At 42.4% G+C, this 26,598-nt stretch overlaps 1 protein-coding gene and 1 non-coding gene across 7 annotated transcripts in view; both read right to left on the bottom strand.

The window, feature by feature from the left end:
* Positions 1–121: 121 nt before the first annotated feature.
* The window catches only part of htt (huntingtin), a 42,790-nt gene continuing 16,313 nt past the window's right edge, over positions 122–26,598 (bottom strand). For 2 of the 6 annotated variants that reach the window (XM_042484251.2, XM_042484247.2), the window contains 42 exons: positions 26,290–26,513; positions 25,963–26,089; positions 25,714–25,838; positions 25,500–25,610; positions 24,269–24,346; positions 23,738–23,961; positions 23,571–23,649; positions 23,246–23,407; positions 23,098–23,153; positions 22,831–22,979; positions 22,525–22,661; positions 22,306–22,422; positions 21,778–21,900; positions 21,386–21,645; positions 21,089–21,231; positions 20,692–20,920; positions 20,301–20,442; positions 19,999–20,178; positions 19,476–19,652; positions 19,143–19,219; positions 18,490–18,625; positions 18,236–18,358; positions 17,935–18,142; positions 17,508–17,653; positions 16,515–16,692; positions 16,284–16,385; positions 15,355–15,539; positions 15,152–15,278; positions 14,392–14,495; positions 13,975–14,129; positions 13,739–13,878; positions 13,567–13,649; positions 13,019–13,149; positions 12,797–12,929; positions 12,365–12,520; positions 12,063–12,253; positions 11,574–11,688; positions 10,380–10,593; positions 7,477–7,696; positions 5,210–5,372; positions 4,458–4,618; positions 122–3,307 (listed from right to left, as the gene is read on the bottom strand). In XM_042484251.2, coding sequence (XP_042340185.2) covers positions 3,094–3,307; positions 4,458–4,618; positions 5,210–5,372; positions 7,477–7,696; positions 10,380–10,593; positions 11,574–11,688; positions 12,063–12,253; positions 12,365–12,520; positions 12,797–12,929; positions 13,019–13,149; positions 13,567–13,649; positions 13,739–13,878; positions 13,975–14,129; positions 14,392–14,495; positions 15,152–15,278; positions 15,355–15,539; positions 16,284–16,385; positions 16,515–16,692; positions 17,508–17,653; positions 17,935–18,142; positions 18,236–18,358; positions 18,490–18,625; positions 19,143–19,219; positions 19,476–19,652; positions 19,999–20,178; positions 20,301–20,442; positions 20,692–20,920; positions 21,089–21,231; positions 21,386–21,645; positions 21,778–21,900; positions 22,306–22,422; positions 22,525–22,661; positions 22,831–22,979; positions 23,098–23,153; positions 23,246–23,407; positions 23,571–23,649; positions 23,738–23,961; positions 24,269–24,346; positions 25,500–25,610; positions 25,714–25,838; positions 25,963–26,089; positions 26,290–26,513 — 6,305 coding nt within the window. In that variant the 3' untranslated portion in view covers positions 122–3,093. Of the gene's footprint in view, positions 3,308–4,457; positions 4,619–5,209; positions 5,373–7,476; positions 7,697–10,379; positions 10,594–11,573; positions 11,689–12,062; positions 12,254–12,364; positions 12,521–12,796; positions 12,930–13,018; positions 13,150–13,566; positions 13,653–13,738; positions 13,879–13,974; positions 14,130–14,391; positions 14,496–15,151; positions 15,279–15,354; positions 15,540–16,283; positions 16,386–16,514; positions 16,693–17,507; positions 17,654–17,934; positions 18,143–18,235; positions 18,359–18,489; positions 18,626–19,142; positions 19,220–19,475; positions 19,653–19,998; positions 20,179–20,300; positions 20,443–20,691; positions 20,921–21,088; positions 21,232–21,385; positions 21,646–21,777; positions 21,901–22,305; positions 22,423–22,524; positions 22,662–22,830; positions 22,980–23,097; positions 23,154–23,245; positions 23,408–23,570; positions 23,650–23,737; positions 23,962–24,268; positions 24,347–25,499; positions 25,611–25,713; positions 25,839–25,962; positions 26,090–26,289; positions 26,514–26,598 lie in introns of all 6 variants that reach the window. The other 4 variants (XM_042484250.2, XM_042484246.2, XM_042484253.2 and 1 more) reach the window with 3 other exon arrangements.
* Positions 24,069–24,198, bottom strand: LOC121942708 (small Cajal body-specific RNA 14). The gene has a single exon (XR_006105823.1).

Consider the following 26,598-nt stretch of genomic DNA (forward strand, 5'->3'; position numbering starts at 1 on the left):
GCCCTTAAACAAGCATGTTAAATCATGTAATTTCTAGGATTTTAGGATTTTCCTCACTTGCTATCTTAGTAGTTGAGCTGAATTTACAGCTCTCCTGAAGGAAGTCATAAAACTCACAAAGTTTAACATCTTTAAATAATTTATTCATTTCTACAACAGACCATATGCAGTGATTAATCTCTTTAAAGTATTAAAATTAACTGAAATACACAATCTCTTCATTTTTTACAGGCAATTGTAAAAAAAGAAAACAAAAGAAAATAAAGAGAAAATATGAAGGAGGCTCCATGGTCCTGTTGAGGAATCCAGAATCAAGAGACTGTAAAGGGGGAATCACATCATTTGCAGTCTGTACTTCTGTTCAGACTCGCGTATAAATCACAATCATGGAAACTGTATTTCTGGAAAGGGAGAAAAAAAAGAGGTATCCATTAAAGATGCTCATTGCAAACACAGTTGACATTATGCGGCATGTAAGGAGATTTGTGGAGGAAAAAAAATCGTAACTGCAGTAATTCTCAGCTTTTTCATAAGACCAAAACCACTATTATCTTCTGAGTTCTTCGCAGAGTTGAAGAAAAATAAAGTCTTAAAAGGAAGCATGTTAAATCAGTTGAACATGACCTTTGTACACGACCTCCACGCCCACCAACCCAAACCACAAAAGATTTCTGGGTAATCGTATTACCCCCTGCAGGGGGCCCCAGTCGGTCTTTTGCTCTCCTCCTGCCAGGGGAAGATAAAACAAGATGAAAAGAATATTTTCTTTAGCCTGTTTTTGAATTATTTCCTTTAACAGTAGTGCAGAAAAATAGATTTCGGACTTTCTCTGTTTTTTTTCTCACCACACAAACTGACTTCGACTTTTTCGGAGTAAAACAGGACTCATTCAGGTTCATTAATCTACTTCAGCGAGGCCTCACAATGGAATTTTAACGACAGCTGCAGAGTCATTTATTGTGTGAATGCATTATTTTAACAGGATCAAAAGGAAGCCAGTCACATCGCTCTGAGGGTCGGAAAGTGGGAACATATTTAGCGAACAAATCACTGTGATGTTTTTACTTTTATGTACTGTTGGACTCATTGCATATCAAGAAAGCACCTAACAGCAACATGAGAGGAACTTCAAGTTTTTTTTAAGTGCTATTTAATATTCTGCACAAAACAATGAATGATGAAATATTTACCAATATTTATCCAAGACAAAATATTTAAAGCTCAAAAAAACAAACAAAAAAAAAAAAAAACAACCCTCCTGCTGTCACGTGGCATCACTACGCTACACTTCCTCATCTGTTGATTTGTCGAAGCTGCTGTTGGTCGCTAAGGTTTACAAGGCTCCCTTTGGATTGTGTTGCATCTCGTCCACACAACAGTCATGGCAACCGTACCCACGGAAATACAGTATTAAGGACTACGCAAGAAAAATAGCAGTAATGCTAAGCATGCTTTCAAGCTTTCAGTGTACAGGACATACATATATTCAGTCTTTATCTAAGGCAAGTGTATGTACAGAGTAACGCCGCCCAGCACACTTCCAGGCAACTCACGGTCAAGTCTTCAATAAAATACTATAAGCTCGGAGCTTTCTGCATTCTGCGGTCTGCTGAGTCACTGATTTCTCATTTTCGGATCATGTGTACGTGAAGACAGACAGAAAATACGTCACATTATCTTACTGTCTATTTTTAAGATCTTTCATCTTTACACAGTTTTTGTTTTATCATGCACCATGGCTTTCATATTACTTTTTTTTTTTTTTACAAGATACGAACTCCATTTAAAGATGACTGTAAATGACTTCCAGTCTTATTACAACAATAGTCACATCTTACATCCTGAGAATTAAAAAAAGTACAAGAAATGGGACAGGTGGACGTATTCAGGTGCACGGGGGAGCATAAAAGACTTGAATGCAGTTTTTTAAAAAAGGACTTGACAGATAATCACTATGATAAAAATCATAAGAGGAAATGCTTCCCCCCTGCTACTGATTAAAAAAGAGAAGACAACATCACTGAAATTTTGGTATTTTTCTTGCTTGACAGTTTTCACCGTCTTACATGTTGGTATATGGGCCCTTAAACTGTTAAAATATGTCAGAATATGAGTTGTATTTTGTATATTTCCCATTTTGTCCCTGTCTTATTCTGTCCAGTCAATATAACATCCAAACAGGCCACTGCACAGATACAGAAATGTTAGCAACTTGCTGTTATGGGTGCAAACAAGTTGCTCTTTCCGCAGTGACAAATCACACCATCCTTCCTCTCATACTCACTGGAAAAAAACAAAACTATGGCTATTAGTGATCATTCTTACACATAAAATATTTAACGTTCGTCTCGTGTGTGTCAGAGAACGACCACAAGTAACTTAAATATAAAAAAAGATCTTCAAAGATACTAATTCACAACATTGAGCAGGCATTTCTGACCCTTCTGCGTCAGCCCGTTGTCGGTGTCCTAACCAGACCTTAAGCTCTCTTTAACAAAACGCACTGAAAAATAGATGCATTGAAACTTTTAAATATAGTAAATAACTTGCATTTTCTATTTTTTTATCTATTTTACTTGACTGACATCACAACACTCAAGCAAGTCCTCACAGGAAAATAAACAAATCCAATTTTGTGTTTGATTAATGTTACTTTTTTTTTTATATGTTTTTAATCAAGGTGCTGGGTGGGAGGTGTTCAAGGTGCTGTCATTCGTCTCGAGGAATGGTCTGTGGGGAGAACGTGGTCATAGAGAGAACCACAGTCTGCAGTCAGTGTCCTTCACAGTCCCTAACACATGCCCTAAAACTGCCGAGGTTTGGGATCTCCCCTTGGTTTGTTCTTTACGCTCGCTCCACTGAATTCATCATTCAGTGGTCGCATCAGTGTAAAGGAGGGAGAGGGATGAGGCTACAGTAGATTTTTCTAATGAAACATTCTGGTTTTCCCTCCACCGTAACACAACGGGGAGATGGACATGAAGATCTAATTTCTCGCCCTACCACGTTTCTGACTCTAATCCACTTTTCTCCCCGTGCTTCATTCCCCCCCGGCCTCTCTCTGTGCCTTCGTGTCCGTCTCATCCGCCTCCCTCAGAGCGATGTGTCCTGGTGGATGGACTGCAGGCAGCCCAGCAGCTGGTAATACGGGCTGCCCGGCGAGGCCACGGTCTCAAAGACGGATTGGAAAGCCCTGCGGTCCAACTCCTCGTCAATCTGGTGCCGGTAGAAATCCATGGCCACCAGGCAAAACAGATTGACGTCCACCACCTCGCTGGAGCCCATACGGCTGATCACGTGTGGCAGTCTGGTTGAGGGCAGGAGGTTAAGGACAACAGACCGCACTGTTTGTACACAGAGCATGAGAGTAGGACGGACATTTAAATGAACATAGCAGGGTGGTCACAGCGACAGCCATTTTTATGTGTACATTGTCCCTGCAAATATTGTAGTGGTTTAACTTTCATGTAAACTTCTGTATAAACCAACCGACTTGTGCCAAGTTGCAGTCACAACCTCTTAAGCAGTGGAGTAGAAGTACAAAGCATAAATACTCTTTCGTGCACTGACTTGGTTTCTTTCTTGCTCGCGAGGAGGATTGAGGATTGCTGTATTTACGTGAGAGTAGGCAGATTTGCACAAAACTTAAGCAATATTTTCTAATTGTCGACAAAACACAGTTCTGAGCGTTTCCGCTGAACGATGTTATGCGACTTCTCTCGTGATAACATGCCAAGAAGCAGAGCGATCGATATTTAAACATAAGCAGCTTTATTTCTATTTCAGCCGCGCACTAGCCGTTATTTCCAAACGAAGGCGACGTAGGCGTGTTATGTGAGCGATAAAGGCAAACCCCTTATACGTGGGAGCAGCTGTGTATGAGGTAATTTTGGGAAGTGTTTACGATTTCATAGAGGAATTTCAGATTCAAAACTTCCAGATGATTCGCTCAACTTTGAAGAGTCATGTGATGCAATAACAGCTCTTGTAGCTCCTGCTGCATCATGAGGGAGCCAGTTCCTACTGACAAGCACAAAGCCATAGCATCATGTGACCTGTAAAAGCCAAAAAAGTGTTTCCATTGCAGTTTTATGAAATATGGCTTTTTCGAATCACCTCATGTGAGTGGAAAAACTTTTTTGTCATAAATAGGATTTTTTTCAAAATTGACCATTAAGTGTATATTAAATTCCCAATTTGAATTTGCGAAATTTGTGAAATTTGTTGAAAGATGACTTAAAAGGTAACAGTAAAGCAAAATGTAGAGCTTAAACTAGTCAGTTTGACAAAATGTTCAGCCCCACTGATGTGTGTGTGTTGCCACTGTAACAAACAACACCTGCCATTTGCTGTTGAACTGGTCAAATGACGCGACAGACACTTAAATTTCCTTTCTAATCATTCTTTTTCTAACCACACAAGTCACCGTCCTGCTCGTGAGATTCATGTAAGGATACAGAGCTGAGATCCACTGGGAGGTGGAAGCAGAGACGAAGAAACAGGAGAGGCTCCACATGGCCATGGCCACTGGTGTCCTCTGAGTGAAGTTGGACAGGGACAGCAGCACCCAGTCTCGCACCATAGAGGACTGACCTGTGGCGTGGAGCGTCTGGAAAACCTGGAGACAGGTGCAGAGCAGCAGGAGAGGAAGAGAGGAAAAGCAGACGCACGCAAATAGATGGAGAATGTTACCTAAAAAAAAGCATCAATTTCAGGCAGATTTTGGTGTTGAGGTGTTTTCACATTAAAAAAAACAAAAACTCAGATCTCAAAACAAGATTTATGTTTAAGCACATACTGCGTTTGTTTATTTTATTCATTTATTCGTATTGTAGATCCCTGGACAATAACTGGAACACTGTCTTTGCTCCAGCTTGATGTTGTCTTGACAACTTTGATTGGACAACAAAAGGAGCTGGCAGAGGCGGTAAAAACAGAGGTACCAAGCAACAACTTCAGTGAGACTGAACTTCATTAAAATTCTTGGTTATGCTCCCTACAAGAGGCAAACTACCAGAGAGCAGGAAAAAACACAACTCTCTGTGGTCACTGAGTTTGATTCGACAAAACAAATGAATGAACGAAATACGATCAGATCCCTTGTGAGCCTCAAGGAGAAAAATGTTGTTAAGTTTTTAATCTTGTTATTGTTCAGCATCAAATGTTGAGTGACTTTTTTCATTTGCATGACTCATGTCCCGCTGCTGACCTTATAAACGACCGTGGCCATGAATTGTGGGTACGGCTGCTGATTGGACAGGAACTCTCCGATGACCTTGTTCATGACGTCCTGCGGCGGGAAGAAGTCGTCCAGAAACTGGGGCAGAATCCTGGAAACCACCCGAGCCTCGCTGGGCAAACCTTTCCGGATCCTGCAAACAGGAAACCCCAAAGAGCACATAATGATTGGAAACAAAACAAGCGCTGCCACCGTTTGTCAAAACGTAGATCAGCTGCCACCATTAAATTATTCTGGATGCCACAAATCTGCGGAGGTCAAAGGTGAACGAAGAAAGCTGCGGATTTAAGAGTCAAGTGTGTGTTGTATTTTTTTTTAAAGGGTTGTCGCTCTTTTGTAATAACACATTTCAAGAACTTTTCATGCACGTTGAGGACAACATATTTCAAAACTAAGCGCTGATAATACAGACAGCTGTTCGCATACTGCAGTCTAACCCAGTGCAGCACAATACAGACTTAAATGGTTTACGTTAATTATTTGGCAGTAGAAATTTAAGGTCGGGCACCACCCAGTATCAGGGCTGAAAGAAATCTTGATTTTTTTAAATGCAGGAAAACGTGAAATGTGCTGAAACAATTTTTTGACTATTATTCCATGAATAATGCTTCATAAAACAAAAACAGGAAAAAAACCACAACATTACCGTCTATATCAATGACAAATTAGCATGTAAGATTTGGTACTTGTACCTATTGAGGATCTAAGGATTTTACTGAAAGTAAAATGTCTGTCCATGATGCAAAAATGCATTTATTTTCTTCTGAATGTTGGTGTCTGACCTTATTGCACCCTTTATTTCTTTATCAGAAGTTTTCATTACAAAACAAGTCAACATATTAAGATATGAAATGTTTACTGAGAAGAAAACATACTCCATACATACATACATACTCATATCACTCAAAAAAAAGAATATTTGATTAATCTTTGGATTTTTTGTCATACATTTTTGTATATAAATATTAAACATTTCTCAATTTCACAAATCTCACCATCACTGAGAGGGTCCATGTCGATTATATCTTAGTGGTTTTATGGTTGTAACAGTATGAGATTGTCATAGTATGATAACCGTCTCAAAAAACATTTCACGTTATCACAGTATTACAGAATTATAACTACTATTATCAGTCAGAACGGCCCTGAAAGGAATGAAAACAGAAAGGTACGTTTTGGTTGAACAAATGTTTTATTGCTATTTTAAGACTTAAAATGGAAGTGTGTGTGTTTAGAGTCCCCCGTTTTGAGGGTTAGGGTTAGCTAACTAAACTTAACTAAAATGAAAGTGAGATTCTCCATCCTTCTGCATTTTTCATTATTGTAAATGAGCAAATGTACATGGTATGATAGTTGTCAACTTTCATATGACGGTATATCCTAAAACTGGTGTGTCACTGCAAGTGGTTAGCATTAACATTAGCCTCCCATCAGCACTGTTTATATTTGAAATGCTTTATTTTCTTGATGAACTCACCACCAAAAAGCATGAAATTTAATTCACTGCTGTATGTTGTCCTACACGGAGAGTGACACATTGGAAGAAAGTCTATCAGGTACAACCAGCACTGCTCCCAGTAGACCACAAACACCAAAATAGACTAAAACTAAAGTTCAATTTATCACAATGTGCAATTATTATCATGCGCAATTGGTGTAAATATTTTTAACTGCTGAGTTTTTATTATTTATCTTGTACACATCTTGCTGCTGTAACAATGCAAATTTAATAAAGGAATATTTTATCTTATCTCATCTTATCTTAAGCTTGGCCCAGCAGTCTGGATTTATAAAAACTCAAAGATCCCAGGAGACTAAATCCAAGCACTTTTAAGGACCTCTTTAATGCTCATCTTATCCATGCACTTTCAAGGCCTATATATATATATATATATATATAGGGATGTAGACTAGGGATGATAACACTTAATTGATGATCCATTTATTGGTCGTAAGAATTTAATCGAACATGTGAAATTTAATTGATCAATCAACAGGGTATGCAGTGCAGTCCAAGTATATGCAATATGTTTGAGCTTTGATTGAGGAGAAAAGTTTTTTTTGTTTGTTTAAAATATGTTTAATCGATTGTTAATTTTACCAATAATTGATTGAGAAAAGTGCTAACAATTTGCAACCCTACTCCAGACCCCTGGGAACCCGCTTTGATGAATCTGTGTTCATTATTTGTAAAGTGGAGGATGTGTGTGTGTGTGTGTCTGTATGTGTGTGTGTACCTGTCGAAGAGCACTGAGACTCTCTCCATGGCAACAATGATCGACTCGCTGTCTGGGGCCTGAGGGTCAGAGTGGGCGGGGCGGCTGGCAGGGCTGGCTTTCTCCTTGCCTGAGGAGAAACCGACATGACCTGCCGTGACGCCCAACGCCTCTGCTGCGGCAGAGCCAGAGTCAACCTGACCTCTAACCCCTGTCACGTCTGAACCTGACGCGAGCACCGCTGAGAGGACGAGAGGGAGGGGGTGGCACCGGTCGAACCAGTGGGGGAGAGGTTAGAGTGGGGACACTGATATCACAAGATTCAGATCAGAATTTAGTTCACCTCAAACTGAAAATTGGTACCTTCAGTCAAATCACCGCCTTAAGAAGTAGGTTTTTCTGTAAGAGACTGGTGCTTAAAGTATTAGCAGAGACTTTCGACGCCACGTTTCCTGGGTGCATTACATACTAGATTATCCTCTCCTGTGACCTGAATGTGCTGCAGCTTGCTTTGTTGTGCTGCACATATAGAGAGGGATGCCGAAAGTTTGCATTTTCATGAACCGGGATTTACTCTGGGGATTTGCTGGCTAGCTCTTGGCAACAAAGAAATGTTATTTAGCCAGTCAGCATATGGACAAGAATATGCTACGAGTTGCTAGAGTTAGTGGGGGACGACGTAGGGGTTAGAGGTAGGGTACATCAGAGGTATGCAGAGAATACAGGTATCACATGCAGGAAGCAAGCACTTCTGTTTAATGCAGTCACAGGCAACAGTACAGGGCTGGCTGGAGGTTTGGAAAAGGTTTGTTATGCTGTAAAGAGATTTAATGAATGTAAATCACTCGTTGTCATCGTGACTACACATAGTTTTCACTAGCCAGGTTTCCATTAACTCTCAAATTGCGCAAATGAAAACTGCAAATACGTGATACGCTTAACGGAAATACGTGAATTTAAAAAAAAACAAAAAAAACAACCCAGGAAGTGGTATTTCAGGTAATTTGAAAAAGCCCAATTTTGCAAAACTGCAATGGAAACACTTTTTTTGACTTTTATAGGCCACATGATGCCTTGGCTTTGCATGTGCCGGTAGGCACCGGCTCCCTCGGGCATGATTCAGCAGGCACTACAAGAGATGTTATTGCATCTCATAACTCTTCAAAAGTTCAAAAAATCCATAATCTTCAAAATCCATTATCACTCACATAACATGCCTACATCGCCTTTGATTGGAAATAATGACAGTTAGTGCGGTGGTTGAAATATAAATAAACCTGCTAATGTTTTAAACATCCATTGCCATGCTTCTTAAAATGTTACTACGAGAGGAGAAGTTGCATAACATCACTCAGTGGAAACGTAGTCATCTCGCATAGTGTTTTATCGACAATTCGAAAATATCGCTCAAGTTTTGCGCAAATCTGTAATGGAAACCCGCCGACAGAGAGTGGGTATAAAGATGGCTGATATAAAAACTTCTAAAAATAAAGTATTTTGAGTTTCCCCTGTACACTGTGATGGTAATAATACTTATAATACAATACTTACCTGTGCTTCCCCAATATAGTGATAACATTAGTGTAAGATTAAGTGTTTCATAAATATATAATAAAAGCTGTGCATGTTCCATGCATCTCTAAATATTAAATATGCAATTTGTTGTGTGTGCGAAGTATGTACTGTAAGCTCCATGCAATGGTGGCATGCACAATCAGGCACAAAACTAAAGAGTTAGCATTTCCATGGACTTAAGGACAGCAGCATATTGTATTTCCACCTAATGTTCTGAGGATTGTCCCATTTCTACACTTCAACACTTCCTCTTTGTCTCAGAGTCACCCTCAGCTATGAAGCAAGCAAATCCAGCGAGGAGCGGTACACTACCCACTGATTTATGGCAGAGTGCTTTAAACGTTTTATGAGGAGTCTTGCTCGACAGAAATTCAAGAGCTTTGCATCTTTCATGCTAGGAGATATATTTTAAAGCTGTGGCTAAGTGACAAACCTCACTAACGCAGTGGCATCGTGAAACTTGTAACATCTTAAGACTAATGGCACGAGTGAAGGGGGATGATGGTCTATTTGAGAGAGCTTGGTCACCTCTCTTAATGTAGCTGCCTTTTTCCGTTTAGATGGTGTTTTTTCCCCTTGATTTTCTCTTTATTTTATTATTGTACATTTTTATTTAGTTATTTATATTATTATTACTATTGTAAACACCAGATCATATTAGAGGGCATCTCATGTAAACAGTTGACCTAAAGGGTCAGATTGATTTTAATCAGACTGAGAAAAATTGTGCATATAAACGCAGCTACTGTCTGTGTTTTAACAAAATTCTCCAGGTGTGCAACATTTAAGTATGGAGAGAAATTTTTGTTCTGTTAAAAACATAATTTCTGTCCAGCAACACTCATCAAAAGTGCTGAGCGCCTTGTGATAATAAACATCAGATCATATCCTACTCTACACCGCATTACTGCTGTCTACATCCATATTTGTTAGCTGTTTATAACAGAGAAGGCAAATAATTTGTATGAGAGGGGTGGGAGGATCACTATGCAGCAGGGACACCACTACATTCACTATACATACAACAAGGAGGGAAGGAGTCGAGGATGAGAGTACAGGCAAGAAAACAGGAACCATCCTCACAGAGACTTATGCAGTATTGATACTAGTTAAGCTCGCAGATCTTCAGTTTTAACAATACTTAAGCTGCAATGCTACAGTAAAGTCAACAGAGTGCCCATGCAGGTGAGTGAGCCAGCTAGCTCAATCCCATGGTGAGTTTGCGGTGATTGATAAAGTCACAACAGCAGTAATGGAAGCACCAGTCGTCATACAGTACATGCTGGTGATTTAGCCAGCATGCAGGATGCTACATTGGCTTTGTTGCTCAGTGTTAGAGCCTTTCTTACCGGTGTACATGCAGGTGAGCATGAGGCCCAGGGCGGCCATGGCTCTGTGTGGCGACGGCATGTTGACGCGGTCCACGCTGAGTTTGACCAGCGCTTCTCCATCCACACGTGACAACTGCTCTGACAGCAGCAGGCGCTCCAGACCACGCAGCACGCAGTGATAGATGACGGAGGGAGTGGAGTCCTCGCTGGCCGACACCATTACACCGCACAGCTGCAGGACAGGGACAGAGGCAGGAGAGAGGATAAAGAGAGTAAGACAGGCCCCAATCAGACAGAGCATGTTTTGCAGCCTGGTGCATCTTTTTAAATTTGTTTTATTTTTCCACCAGCAACCACCAGATCACCTGTCCCTAACTTAACCGCTATTTCGCTATAAAGTTAACTTGCAGTAAAATCTGCATGAAAAACAGAAATGCAGAAGTTGCTCAGGGACTGGATACAGGGAAACAGACATCCACGAGAGTACATGAGACACTCAGATAAAGGAGAAATCACAAGGAGCACCACCTGCTGGTCAAGGAACCTCGCCTGGATGATGGTCAGTTCTAGGCTTATTTTAGGATAAATTGGGGACAGGTTAACAATCTGCTGTCATTTGTCAGGCCCGTTTACGGTTGGCAAAATGCTAGAAAGTACTTGAGGCTACAGTTTGTGCAGATTGTGTTAGACAACGTAGAAAGTAAGCTCACATTGTCTTAAAAGAGCATGCAATTGTTAACATTGCCACTACACAGGCCCCCCCGTGTCAATTCATTTGATCGGGCAGGAGAAAGAAACGCCAATGGCATTAGCCGCCTCTTTGCTCTGAGTTAAAGTTTTTCCATTTCCAGGTGCTTATAAGGCACTGTGAAAAGATGTGAGACGCTCAACAACACAAATGTGGCCTGTAAAATGCTCTCGTTGAAAACAATTACAAAAAGCCAACCCCCGGCTGATTAAACGCAGTCTGATCAGGGCCTAATCAGAGAGACATTGATAAAGCGAAACAGGGTACACCAACTAACTCATTTAATGTCAATTTATTCTAAGAGTAAAAATTCAAATGTATTTCTTAAAAAAATAGACTGATTGTGACGGAAACGTACCGACAATAAAGGAAACTTTTCTTTTTTGGAATGTTACTTCTGTCCAATACAGTTATTGTGTGATAAACCGTTAGAGTTGATGCAACTTCACACACACGTTGTTTACCTGTATAATTCCAGCCATAAACTCAGCTCCCACATCCAGAGGATAGTTCTCCATCATGTAGAACGCCACCGCGCACATCACCAACACGTGCTGCTGGTTATGCAGGTTCACGCAGCTGCAGCACAGAAAGAGAGAAAACATAAAAATTAAGACTAAAATAAAATGGAAAGGGCAGGAGTTATTGTTTGAAATGTGAGGGGCAGCACCTAGTGGCCACATGTTGCATTGCACTCTTGTTCCCATCAAGGATTGTATGTTTACTTGCAGGTTTTAGTCTCAGATCAAAGAAATCTGTCTGAGCAAACTGAAATCTCCACTTGCCTTAAGATGGATGAAACTAATTGATTCAAAGATCCACTTGCAGAGCAGGAGGGTCACACACTGACACTATATTTGCTCCCTAAAGCTCATCAGCTCAGCTCATTAAATGATGAAATGAGGTCAGTGTTTGAGTGTTTGTTTTTGAGACACTTATTTTGTGATACTCACTGAGCGATAGCTCTGAGGTTGGACAGCAGGTACTCAGAGACGGTGGGGATGAGCTGTTTGGCTGTGTCGTCCAGCAGGTCACACTCCAACACATAGAGCACTCCATGCAGAGCACCCATACGGCTGGGCAGGTGGGTGCTGCGCAGGGTTGTCTCCAACAGGCGACATACTGGCTCCGCTATTGCTTTGTCCTGGAATATCAAATGAGAGTTTAATTCTACATCACTACTGTATAACCAATGACATACACACATTTTCCCAGCGTCAAAAGGTTCGCCTCAACCACACACAGCCATACTCACCATGCCCAGCACAGCAGCAGCCTTGCAGATGGCAGGCACCAGGTACTGATTGAGGATCTCGTCCTCAGGCGGGTGAAGTTTCTGCAGTTCCATCAGGGTGGAGAACATCATGTCAAACTGGTTCCTCTCTGTGAACAGGTCCGACACCGCCAGCAGCTACAGAAAATGATGAGGGGGGGGGGATTGTGGAGAGGGTGAGATCAGACGTCGTGAAGAAATGCTTGAGGGGATCCAACAGATTACACAGGCAGCCAGGAATTATTATTTTTTATGATGTTATTTCCAGGGTGAGGAAAACTAGATTTTTTGTCTACTGTTCTCTCAAGTATAACCTGGAAACTCTGAACAGTTTGAGGCAATCCTTTACTGACATAAATGAAAAGACGCCTGGCTGAACAATGAAAATAACCGGGAGTTTGCATCATAGCTCACCGATCGGACCACTTCACTGACGAGTATGGTTGGGGTCCTCCTGTTACTCGGGGAACCAGGGATCAGCCACTGACTGTAGAGCTCCAGGAGAAACTGGGAACATGAATGAATGTCCACACCTGCACGATGCTTCCTGAAAACACAGACGGTGATCAGTCCCATTTTTGTTTCAGTGCATCATGTGTTGAAGAAATGTGTGACTGTATGTCTTATTTGACTGACCTTGAGTTGATAGGAGATATGGGAGGGGAGGTGGGAGCTGGAGTGTCTGCTTCATCTTCTTCATCCTCACCCCATTCTTCCTCTCTCAGTGGGGTGATGTTGTTACCGAGCCACACTGAGTGGATGGAGACCTAGAGAGAGAGGAAAGCTAGAATTATCACCTTGTGGCTGTATGCCTTCAACCAACGCAGCTTACATCCATGTTTGTGCAGAATTATACACATAATAATATTCTAATATTTCTCAGGATATGACTATATTCTGAATTTGATACACATTGCGTGAACAGCATATTCTGTTTAGATATTCTGAATTAGGGCCTTTTTCCAATTAAGACATGTGGGATATGCCAGTACTATCCAGTTTTTTGGAGCAGTCATTGGACACGCAGTGCAGCACATTCAGCATGTGCTTCATTCGGATCTTTACTGCAGTTTGCATCACACGGCCTCTTGCCTTTTAACAGTCAGCTCTGTGCTTTGTCATGGATTAAACCAAAATTCACAGTTCCTCAAGTTTCTTTTTCTCCACCTTTATGCATTTCTTACCTGTCCCAGTTTGTAGTCCATGTTGCCCATCTCTCTCTCTGTGTTGATCTGAAGCAGCAGTTTCTCGTGGCTGATCAGCGTGCCTGCTGAATCAAAATTAAACCAGAAATTAGTGTCGCAGGTGGAAGTGCAGCAGCTTTGGGTTGGGTGAGAGGCTTTGTGAAAGTGTTACCAGCTGAGGCTGCCGACAGCGAGGGTACTGGATCCCAGGCGTGGTATGGGTGGTATGTGTGCACATTGTCTCTCTTCGACACAAGAGCCTGAATCTCTCTCTCCACCTCGCCTCTGATCACTGCAAGTTTCCTTCCAAACCTGGGTGAACACACACACACAAACACAATTTAAATATTTTTGCCTGCTTATTCTGGGCACTACTACAGTGTTCATAGAAAACAGCTTCACAGCTACCGTGTTTCCAGGGCTTTGAGGCTCTTGTTGCGGGGCTGCTGTTCCAGACAGCTGACTGCAGGGTTGCCAGCAGTGGGCAGGGTCATGGCACTCAGCACCAGGCTGGTGATGGCCTGCACTGCTAACACATTCAACTGGGTACGCTCCAAGTCCTCCTAGAGACAAAAGGATAAACATTGACACAGATGGGAAAGACAGAGAGAGAACTGCGAGCCACAGTACAGTTTCCCACAATTTATTCCAATGTGTCCTGAAACACAGAGCATGTAGTGCATTGTAAATGCATATTACTCATTAAAGTAAGCAACTGTGTGTTCTTTTTACGGTCCAGTATGTGCGATGAGCTTTGTAGTTGTATCAACCTCGCTATCAAGAGGAACATTTCAGCATGTGAGCAATATCCTTTCATGTCTGTACCTCCTGCTGTGTCTCCTCCTCCTGGTCCATAGTGATGGGTTGGGTGACCAGCACCCCCAGCAGTGTGGCCCAGGTCTCCTCAAACTGAGTCCTGCTGCTCCAGCCTAAAAATACAGCATCAAAACGGTCACATGACAGAAAATACAATTTGCATCTGTCACACTGACCACAATATGACATAAAAATCAGATCAGGTTTTTCCACTGGCACTTTTGGCCGCACCGAGTCAAATCATGCATGTTACATTGATGCATTTCCATTTCCAATTTAAACACAATGAGTTGTGCCAGAGACGGACCCTCTTACAAAAGCGTGTCCCATTGTCTCCAAGTGGATAGCAGTGACATCTCACCAACATCGGCCAACCCCTGACAAACCTGTTTGCTGCTTCACAATAACTTTTACGATGAAGATGTTGGTAGCTACTTTTCAATAACAACAAGAACAATACTGTAGGGAGGGAAAGTAAAAGCAGAAGCAGCCACAGACTTTTTTTTTTTTACCTTCAGCACAAAATAACTGGGGACTTAAACCATGGATCAGCACAATGCAAATCCCTTCCATGCTAGGCTGACGCGCTGACTCAAACTAAGTCAAGCCAAGTCAGCACACAAGTATGGAAAAACCCTAAGAGTTTACTCTATCAAAACTGCACATCTGGAATGATTCAGTAATCAAAAGGAGGCAATGTCACTGAGATAAACGTGAATGAGACAAAGGGAAATCCTGTTTCATGATTGTATTTATATGTTTTTTTTACCTAGTGTGTTGATGCGATACAGGAACTCTCTGAAGACATCCTTCTCCTGCAGGAAATCCACAGGGATCTCGGGCAGCGTTGTTCCGTACTCTCCTCCTGGCTGAGGGGACCAGCCCAATTTCCAAACCTACACACAGATATTTTTAATACAACAATACATTCATGTCTACAAACTCAAGGCAAAATATCTTTTACACACTGACCAGTGGAGGTACTCTGGTGTAGCTGTTGACCAGAGGCAGTCGGGACAGACTGATGACAATATTGCGTAGAGTCGGTGTGAGGAAAGCTGGGAATGCACTGTTTCTATGGTGACCCAGGGCAAGGATGCTCTGCAGGCCTTCCACCAGCTCCGCCATGATCTCACACGCTTGCCACTCGCACATGTCTACAACACACAGGTGAAAGCTTTAAGGGATAAACAATGGCAAATATAATGACAAATTCATGTATGACATGATGTGCAGGTCAAACTACAAACTGTGTTGGGGGGGGGCCTTAATAGGAAAATATTAAAAGTATGAAAGTGACAAAGCCTTACAAGTACATTTTAAGGTGAAAACTAACAGAAACATTGTGTGCAACAGTCTTCCACCTTCTCCTCCCCTCTCTCTATCTCTCCATCTCGTTCTCCATCTAACCTCTCAAACGTACACAGAAAGTGCCGCAACTCCACTGATCTCTGGGGCTGTTCACAAGGCAGCGGATCTTGCATGTTATATGAACATGGACTTTTTTTTAAAATGCAAAGAAAAGACTTTGCCATTATTAGTAGGGCCATTCTCATCTAAACGTGGCCTTTGTCTCAAGCCGTGTCTTGTGCTCTCATTTGCTGTATCTAACCAATAAAGTACTAGACAGGTCCAGATATTTAGCATTCTAGATATCTGGGAAGCCTCTGTGATGCATCTGTAAGCCTCCTGGCGCCGTTCTTCAAACAGTTTACACATAACCCTTGAGCCCTAACTGGTTTATGAGTGCCAAGCCAACCCCTGTTTGCCTCTAATCTGGGGCTTTTGTCAGGGAGCTCTAAAATCATGGCTAAAGTCATGTAATGTTTCGTAGACATCCAACATAGCAACAAAGCAAAGCCCATAAATACCAAATCACAAAACAACACAGAAGTGCTTACGGTCAGCATGTGGCGAGTCCACTTCGTCTCCTTCAGCGTCTCTCTCTGCCTTCGTCTTTTTCTTCTCTGGATGCAAAAGCTGGTCACCAGGACTTACAGCCACTGGGAGGCAGAGACAAAAAGTTTGACCGGCATTGAAAAGGCACACAGAAATGTTAAATCTTATGGCAGTCGTGACACATGACCACACTAAAATCACAGGATGCACAAACATGCTGGCGGCTTCCTCACCTGCAACAATGATGAGGCGTAGGCAGTAAATGAGGGAGCAGGTGTGTGTGGTGTACTCCTGGATGGAGAGCTTGTTCCAGACGCAGGGCTGCTGCAGGGCCAGACACACACAGGACAGAGCCCACTGCAGGTCCACACTCAGGGGCAACTGGTCCTGGAGGAGACGCCACACCACCACCTGGAGACAGAGAGACTTATAGGGTCCGAATTCCAACGCATATTTATGGACAAAATTTCAAAACTTTCCCATGACTTTTCAAGGACCTATAATATATATTTTTTGCCCTACTCGCTCTGGGTTTTTTAAACAATAATTGAAACTTTATTAAAACATAATTTCAGCTGGAGGACATACATGAAGGGAGAGATGTAATGTGGAGGAAAACTAATGAAACATCCTTGATTAAAGTGTAAAACAACACATTATGCACAGAGGCTGAGTCCTCGCTGCAGCGGCCCTTTTCTGCATGTCGTCCCCTCTCTCTCTGCCCCTTTCACATATACTTTCTGTCCATTTCAAATAAACGCCAAAAAAGCCCCCAAAAAATCTTTATTGTGAATTTCCCCAATGTGGGACTAATAAAGGATTATCTTATCATCCATAATCAAATGTTAGAGCTATGTTACATCATCAGCTCCAGAAAATAAATTTGCTGTCAAGTTACATTATTTCACTGCCAGAAAATGCACTTCTGGACATGAGAGTGCGTGTAAAGTGTAAATAGTGTGTGTCTTATGGTCATTGTGAGAGTTGGCAGCCCTGTTAGTACAGTATATTCATCATTTTTGCGCATGTCACACAGCTGCTCCATTTACATGCATCGGTGCATGTATAAACACCAGATTATATTTGAGGACATCCCATGTGAACAACTGACCTAAAATCTTCAATCAAAATGATTTTTTTCAGATTGAGAAAGAATGTGCATGTAAACGCAGCTATTGATAAACAAATAGATGTTTTGCAAGTGAAGTATTGTTTTAATGTTTTACCTCAGCTGCAGTGCAAGTGAAGGTGGTGATGAGGTGTTCTTTGTCAGAGGGGATGTGTAGTGAGGAGGGCAGCTGGCTCACATTCAGCAGGTACTGGGACAGAGCTCTGCAGAGCGACAAAACCCTGGGGTAGAAACCTGGCTCATCTGAAAAACAGCAGAAACAAATACAGGGAATACTTAAAAAAAAAGTGGTTGCAGTGGAGAGCATTTCTCCTGCATTTTACTCTTCAGATTTAGATTTCAAACTGTTTTTGCTGCTTGTTACATACAATGCAACCTTAATGCTTTACAGAACAAGTCGACTTCAAGTTGCACAAGAGGTCAAAACTTACAAAACTTAAAAATGACTCAATCTTACAGGATAATAAATTAAAGAACTCTGACTTCTTCATTTTTATCCACCAATCTCCCTCTGCCACTCTCACCATACACATCCGCTAGCTGCTTCCAGTAGGGCTCTGGCTGGGCGGGCGGCAGGAAGGGCTGGTGCGGGACAGGAAGTGAACCTGTGACCCCTGCGAGCTGCTCTAGGGTCACCTGTAAGGCCGTCTCCAACAAGAGTGACCCCTGACCCCGTGCTAACCGCTGCATCCCCATACTTAGGCATGGACACAGTAGGCTTAGGTTGAACTCCTGGGGGGAAAAAAGGCCAGTTTCTGATGTAAAAAACCTTTTTTTAATTATGGTTAAGAATAAGTTCTATCTGTGGGCTGCAGTCTTTGTCACCTTGCAGCTCATGGTGTTGAAGAGGTCAGCGGGAGGTAGTTTGGTGAGGAGTTCTGTTGTCTCCAACAGGGAAACATCTCCACGAAGACAACACTGAGACTTCACCAGAGCCACATACCACTCCTAAAAACAAAATTAAAATAATACAGAAAAATATTTATACCTCCTGTTCTGAATGTATTTACTTTGCAGGATCAAGACACACAGTAAAAACAAGAAATAAAGAGGCACACACTGATTCTCTAATCTCTCACCTTATCTGCAATGACGAGCTCAGGGGCCGGTGGTGGATCCCCGTCCAAGGGGTGTGATGTCACAGGAGGTGTGGGGCTGCTGGTGTCCGCAACAGTGGCTCTGAACCTGTCCAGCAGGGAGTAGAACCTCTGATGCCTGTGATGAGAGCATGACGAGAGGATATTACTCAATTATTTTCTTCAAATTTGCAGATAAACATCTTCAGTCCCTGCAGATCAAATCCATGTACTTACACTCAATCACTAGTGGTATTGTATTTAACAGTGGTTAATGAATGCATTATTTAGGGAACTCAAGTAAAAAAAAAAAAACGGCCAAAAACTTGCGCCTGGTTGGCCATGCAAGTGCGTACAGGACTGAGACTTGATGTCACAGGTGAGAGAAAAAAATGTGGCTGCTCACAATGATAAAATGTTAGTTTGACACCTCTAAACATAATTAAACGTAAGTTGAACATGGTTTTCACTTGTATTTTGGCTTGTTTAGGTTTAGTTTGACATCTTGATGTTTTGCTTTGTAAACTGGTGTGTTTGAGTTCTATGATTTTATTCGTTTGTTTTGCTTTTAAAATACAATCATGAATAAAATGTGCAGCAGATTGCTAAAACTACAAACTATTCCAAAAATTGGCTGCAGTACAGATGTGTGTTACCTCTGAGCCAGGCCACTGGTCTGGAGGTATTCCTGGATCCTGTCCAGTTCCTCCACAGGCAGCTGAGCTATACTGTTCTGTAGGACGACGGGACAGAACAACACAAGCTCAACTTCTGAGAAATCAAGTCCAACATTTTAAGATCAACACTTTTCCCTGTGAGTCAGAAATATGTTTATCTATTTCTATCCATAAATCCATGAGTCTTATACATGTGGGGCACTCTTATCGCCTCAGGACACTAAAATAGAATTTATCACACGGATAACTTTTACAAGCAAACTTCCACGTGATAAGAAAACACCCTTGTGCATACCCACACACAAGCTGTACCTGTAGTGTCTCAGCCAGCAGCATCTCTACCCTGCGACACGCCAGTGTGTCCACCATGCGAGCGAGAACCCTGAAGGGTGTACTGAGCAGCTTGTCCACATACAGCATCAACAGGGAGCCAGACTGACTCAGGTGGATGCCTTCCAAACACTGAAGAGTCTTCTTCAGCATGGTAGGCTGCAAAAGAAGAAGAAAACGTAAGGTAATGAGGAAGGTCAGTGGGAGAAGAGGGACGTAAAGACAGAAAAGTTAAAAACTACAGTAGTGATGATAAACAGAAAAAAATCACACCAGGAGGCCTAAATAAGAAAGGAAATGCACAAAGAAAAATAGACCAGGAAAAAAACATTTTCAGTTGTGATGGGTACTGAGCAACCTCAACAGAGTGAGGACAGAGTAGTTAAGACTTAGCAGGTGTTGGAGTAAAGAAGAAAAAGAAAATTTTATCAAGATTGTTTAAGTGTGCTTTATTAATAAAATTACTTTAATAAAGAGAGATGATGGAAAAAGGGTGTAGTCTCACAGTACTAAGGTTGTCACAGCGGGACTGGATAGCCTGGATGAAGAGACCGCTGGCAGCTGAGTTGCGATGCACAGCGCTGATGAAATCCTGCACTGGAGGCTCATGGGAAAGGCTGATGAGGTCACGCACATGGTTGACAATCAGCCAGGTCAGATGCTCAGAGTCATGGAGGTTCTGACACTATTTTTCCAAAGAGAAAAATCAAATTTAAACATGTTATCTGAACTAAGGTTTGTGTAATCAAATCATATATTTATGATCTGAGTCCATTTGTAACAAAAGTGTTAAAACATTTCTCTCACCACATAGTCACAGAAGAGAATGAGGGCTCCCCTGCGTACGATCTCTCGGTTGACCATGGCTAACCGAGTCTCAGGCTTGTCCTCTTCTCCTTCCCCAGAAGAGTGAGGGCTCAACAGCTTGGTGCATGAGAGGCTGTGTCTCCTGAATGAAATGGGAATGAAAAAAGAGAGAAGGGAGGAGACAGGGTAGATTGTCAGAAGATATAGTGCTGTGCTCAAGATCACACAGGGATTGATTTTCAACAATGTTTTTTGCACTAGAAAATTATATTTTTGTCTCTTTGTCGTCTTACAATTGAGGATAACTTATGTGATCTGATAAACATGTACGATTAAGGTATACAAAAATGAATTTTGAAGTCAACAAGTCACTCACAATAACTGTTCTTACCTGGGTGTCTGGTGCACCTCGGTCCACCAAGAGTAGTTGGTGTAGTCGATGATGAGGAGGACCTGGCACCACAGCAGCACTAGAGAGGGGTGGGTGGTGATCATGCACTGCACCATGCTGTTCAGTCCCTCCAAGGGGTAAAACAGGCCGGCCTCAGTGCCAGTCTGTCCGCCTCCTCCCTCACCCTTCAGTAGACGGCTAGCTGCAGCTGTGATCCTGCGAAACATTCCTGTAAGGAAGAAGAAAGCAAAAGAGAGAAACAACTGTCGGTATCCTTTCAGAGTGCATATCATGCAAATAATTTGATGCAATCGAAAACATTTCACTGTAAAGGTTAATATCTCCTGTGTTAGACACACCTATAACGTAAATGATGATTGAAATTTAATATGCTCACCACTTTTGAAGACATGTATGAGACACATGAGCAGTGTGCCCAGCTGCTGGCAGTAGAAGGTGTGTTGCTGCTCTGTAATGTCCACTTTAACCTGTCTGGTGGAAATGTCATCCAGCAACACTCCTACCAGCTGCAGCAGGAACCTGGAAGGAGGGAACAGGCATGCATATCAAGTGAATGTGAGGACGGATTGAAAAAAAGGACACCTTGAGGCATAGTAATGGCTGCAAAAAGGCAGGGGCCGAGTAGAAACGTCTATCAATCCTAAAACTGAAAAAAGTAAACACACTGACTAACCTGGCAAACGTTTCCTCGGGAAGGGCTTTCTGTGCCTCACCATTAGGCTCCTGGTTACTAAGAGTTTCGGCAGCAGGTGGGTCACTCGGGGACGGGCTCTGCTGATGCAGGCGACGGATTGTGTGGCAGGAGAGGAGGTGCGGGGTGAGGGAGAGTTCGTGGACCCGTGACAGAACAATGTCCTCTGTGGACTGGGAGACGAGTACCCTGAGCACCGCCAGGATACCGGACACCCACAGCTGGACTGTAGCTACTGATGCCTAAAGGAGCGGAGGTTTCAGTCAAAAATGTCTATTTTGCAATCATTTAATAAGTAGAAAAGCTGTGTTAAAGTACATCAGATAGTTAAAAGTCTTTGTGTGTGTGTTCAGCTATCTATTAAAATGTCTCACCATGGTGGCGGGGGTGGTGAACATACTCTTGAGCAGCATGTCTACAGGTCTGAGAGAGGAGGGCGCCACAGTCTCAAACAGAGTGTTCAACACTCCCAACGCCTCTGGAGAGTCCAGGTGCATCTGTATGGACACAACATACAAATGTGTATTTGACATATACAATGGTTCGTCACTGCTTACGTAGCACTCTCAATAGCTAATATCTGTCAGTTTGCACCAACATTTTTTCTTGGACTCAATCCCAACCTCGCCCCTACCACTGAGCCCCTCGTTTTGCTTGTTAACATTTAGAGCTGCACAATCAGCAACAAAAAAACACAATGTATTGTGTGAATTTGTAGTCATTACTGTGTGGAGTGGGCTGTGTAAGAAAGGACAAAATGGGCACTCAAAAATGAGGGGAAGGGGCACAAGGGACCCAGGATAGGGCTTTACTGTCAAATATCTTGATTTAAATTTCCAGATGAATGAGGCGACATATCCCAAACACATACATACATACACATACACATGCATTTTTCCTACCTGCTGTTTAGCAATCATGGGGAGTATGACGTCAGCAATCTGCCTGGACAATCTCTTCCACTTGTCCTCGTTCTCTTTGTGACACTGCTGCAGGACAAGGATGAACATCTCCAAAACCTACAACACACATGTAAGAAGAAATATTAGGCAGAGAAAAGAGGGGCTGAAATGTTTTGACGTTTGCATGCTGCGTCTGTGTGAATCCATCTATCATCGCACCTGATGGTACTGCACAAGTCTGAGCAGCATGGAGACCACCACCTCTTTCTGTGTGTCCAGCTCTTTGCCTGCATCTGCTTTGTTTGAGCCTCTCAACACAAACAGGTCATGGACTATTGGCTGCAAGGCTGGGATGGCTGTGGAGGAAGGAGAAAAGTGAAACTGAATTAGTCATACTCTTCATCTATATCTGTTTTTGTGATGCTGTTGATGTTGACTATTAGTGTGTCTCCTAAAGACAAACATTAGGGAATAAGCATGTTTTTGAGTAGAAGAAATGACTGTATCGCTTGTGTTTCCTCTCACCGTGTGTGACAGCTTTCCTGCCGCTCGCCATGATGCCATCACACAGCTGGATGATCTTGGGGATGCTGATAATCTGCTTGGAGTGGTAACGCTCATAAGACAGCAGCACCAGGAAGAAAAAGATGTTGGGAATGATGGCCTCCGAATCTCTGTGCGAGAACAGGTGTCACTTTAGTTCACGGGATGGCACTGAAATATTTGAGCTAATCCAGTTTAATTCACAACTCACTAATGAAAAAAACAAACAAACAAAAAAAAACAACTCACCTGAACTGTCCCACTTCGATGTACTCAAACTGCTTCAAGACAAAGCCTATGAACACCTAAAACACACAACATATCTTCCTGAGTGAGCTTAATTCCATAAGTTGAAAACAAACTCATGCTATGTGTCTGTTTTTTGTTATTGTTTAACCTGATCTGAATCCAGCAGGCAGTAGTTGACTCTGAGCTGCACAAGCTGGGCGAGCAGGTCCAGCACTTGTCTCTGCAGGGCCACGGAGGTGCTGGTCGTGTACTGTTTCAAAGCTTTGATCACCAGCGGTTCAAACAGACGAATGTGGTTATGAATAGCATTCTAGAAAAACAAAAGAAGGTAAACAGCTTTCAAAACGACAGCACCGCACTCAAGAAAATGAGCTACAAAAATCTTTCTTTGTGACAAACATTAATCTTGATCTTCCACATATTTCAGCTACTCAATCTCACTTGAAAAAAGTAGCAAAACAGTATACATTTACCTTATCTCCTCTGTGGCGTGTTGCATTTGCAATGTTGGACCTCAGCTGGTTTGAAGCTTTTTGCATTACATCAAACCATCTGTAAACGAAAAAAAGAAGGTAGGTTCTGTAACATTTCTTTATCATTTTATGCTCCTGTGCCTCATCTGTGTGTTGCTATAACTCACCCAGAGGTGTCCTGCTCTTGTTCAGCCTGCACCATGTTACGGAGACTGGCATCGGCAAGAGCCTGAGTAAAGTGAGTGTACGGTGCCATGAAGCAGTAATGGTAGAGGCCTGGTCGCAGGCTGGATGAGCCTAGACGCTGAGCCTTGCCCTGGGAACGGCTTGGTCCACTCAGGATACCCTCGTACTGAGAAGCCAGGTTGGTGCCAAACAGAGTCTTCAGCAGCTACAGAGAGAAAAAGAGCTTCAGTTACTGCTCACAAAAGTGGAGTCCAAGATGACATCCAACTAGTGTATTAGTGTATACTAGTGTACTATATATGTGTGCGTAAACATGTATGGAACCATCGCACAGGGAAACCCATGCCTTTACAGGCCCTGTCGGCAGGAACCAGCCTCACTCTGTGTGGAGTCGCACCGGTTGCAGCACACTGCTCAGTGTTGGAACCATAAAGACCGCCACACACAGTAAATGTGACAACACAGGAAATTATTTATACAAATCGAAGACATACACAACATAAATTACTGACCTGCTGTACACAAACAGTCGCCATAGTTGGTTCTCTGGAGAAGCAGGACTTGAGGTAGCCCAAGATTTCCTCAACACACTGACAGAGAATATAGTACATCATTTTATTCAGTTGGCTGAAATGAATGAATGAAACAAATTGACTGAATTTACTTCCATCTAATCCACCCATCCCTAACCTCCTCCTTCCTGTTCCCACTAGTAGACACTTTAACAATCAGTACGTTTGCATGATGTTAGAAAAAGTTAAATTAGTCTGACTAAAATGGTACTTTTAAAACGCACATAAACATGTTAGTCTGACTGAAATCGGACTAAATTGAATTTCTTGAAATCAGACTAACACACCCAGATAATTTGATTGGAAGTCAAGCTCTTCTGTCATGTAAACACCTCAGTCGGACTGTAACTGGGCTAGGTTTTCTGTGCATGCTCCTCGTCGCCGTTACAGCCTCCCTTGGTGTTTACAGATCGGGACTTAATAACTTAATAAACTAGTTACACTCCAGCCACCCCCTCATCTGAAAAAGAAAGTACAGTCCCACCAACACGGAAGCTAAGCAAAGTACTGCTGTGGACGGGGCTGCTGCAAAACATATTTTAGCCACCTAAAAAAAAAATAATAATAATAACTTAAAGTGTATACACTATATTTGAGTATTTGCTCCTCTTTACCTTCCTCTACAGTTGATGAAGGCAGCGTTACAACCTGATCCACCATTCTGTATAGTAAAATCTTTCTCAATGGAGTGTGGTGTTTTTGATATAACAGCTTTAAATCCCCGTTGGTGAGGGCTGTTGTACAGCAAGGTAAAACAGTGAAAATATTCTAAATATAGTGCAGGCTACACTCAAACTGATACAGACTTTTTTTAGGTGGCTTTAAAGCAATCGAAAAAGGCAGAGTTTGCTCAGGGCTGTTTGATTACATGTATCTGACGCAGCAGTTTTCTACCCCGAAGTTAATGTAAATAAACAGTTGTGACTGTGATACGGTTTATATCAATGACTGCATTATTGCAACTAGCTGAAAGGGGGCATATCTCCACCTGCCGCAGTGGAGTCAAACATAATTTAGTCAATGGACTGATTCTTCCCCGTGCATGTATACTGGGACAAAGACAGCAGTCCAATTAAATGGCCTAATCAAGGTATGACCGTAGCCAGACTAAAGTGTGCATGTAAACGTACTGACCGTCTCATTTTCAATAGAGCTGACGTCATATCTTTACCTTGCTGATGTCATGTAGTGTGGCCAGCTCCAGGAGCTGAGACAAAACATCTAGAGTGGCTCGCAGGAAACTTCCAAACTTCTCCTGGCTACTGTGGAGGTCCAGCGTCACCTAGGAGATAACACTCAACATTAACACCACTGTTAAGAACAACTTAGAATACTAAAATTTGCTTCAGTTATGATAGGAAGTAGGTTAAAATGCATGTCCTGACCTTATAGTTGGCATGTGTAGCTTTGAGAACATCATAGAGCTTGAGGTAGGGCGGCAGGTGGTAGAAGTTGCCCAGGGTGGTAGATTTGTTTATGGCTGTCGACCCAGTGCTGTCTGCTGGCCTGCCTGCTCACAAACAAACAAACAAATACATAAAAATGAACACAGCATCAAAGGTTTTCTCATATTCCCAGTCGCCTCAGAGAGTTTAACTGTATTTGTGCAAGTGCATTGTCAGATGTGCATTTACCTGTGTTGACCTCATTGCTTTTCTTTGGGCTCATTGGTGCAACACTGGGCTCAGCACCATCCTTTTCCTTGCCTTTTCTCCGGATGGGACTGAGTGAGGGGGTGTTGCTCAGGGAGGGGAGGGAGGCCTACAGAGAGTGTGGAACAAAGTACAAAAGAGAACTGAACACATTGGCCTTCCTGTGGATGCATCTTGTAGCCATAAACAGATAAATGCCAGTAAACTGTCACTTATGCCTGACCCATACTAATCGGGCACAAAATTAGTCTGATATTTCTGGCGCTACAAATAATCACCAAACAACACAAAGACTCTTCAAACAGTCACCTTAACTGCGGGTCCAGGTGGCGTGTCATCCAGCACATGGGCACAGATGTTGAGGATCTTCAGTAGGTGAGAGAAAAGCTGCTCCACCATGGCCACAAGGGAGCGCTCTGACAGCCCTGCCCACGGTTCCTCCATCTTATTCGGGCCTCCACCAGTGTTTGTGCTGCCACTGCTGCCTTCTTCCTCTCCAGCCCAGGGGTTTCGCATGCATTTAGGAGCCACAGCTGGAAACATGATTAAAAGACTATTTATTCAATAACATATTATTTCTTTGTCTAAAAGTTTTGTTTGAATGAATGGTGGTAATAT

This window comes from Plectropomus leopardus, chromosome 3, assembly GCF_026936395.1.
Source record: "Plectropomus leopardus strain MGB_pleo_1.0 chromosome 3, ASM2693639v1, whole genome shotgun sequence".
NCBI lineage: Eukaryota > Metazoa > Chordata > Actinopteri > Perciformes > Serranidae > Plectropomus > Plectropomus leopardus.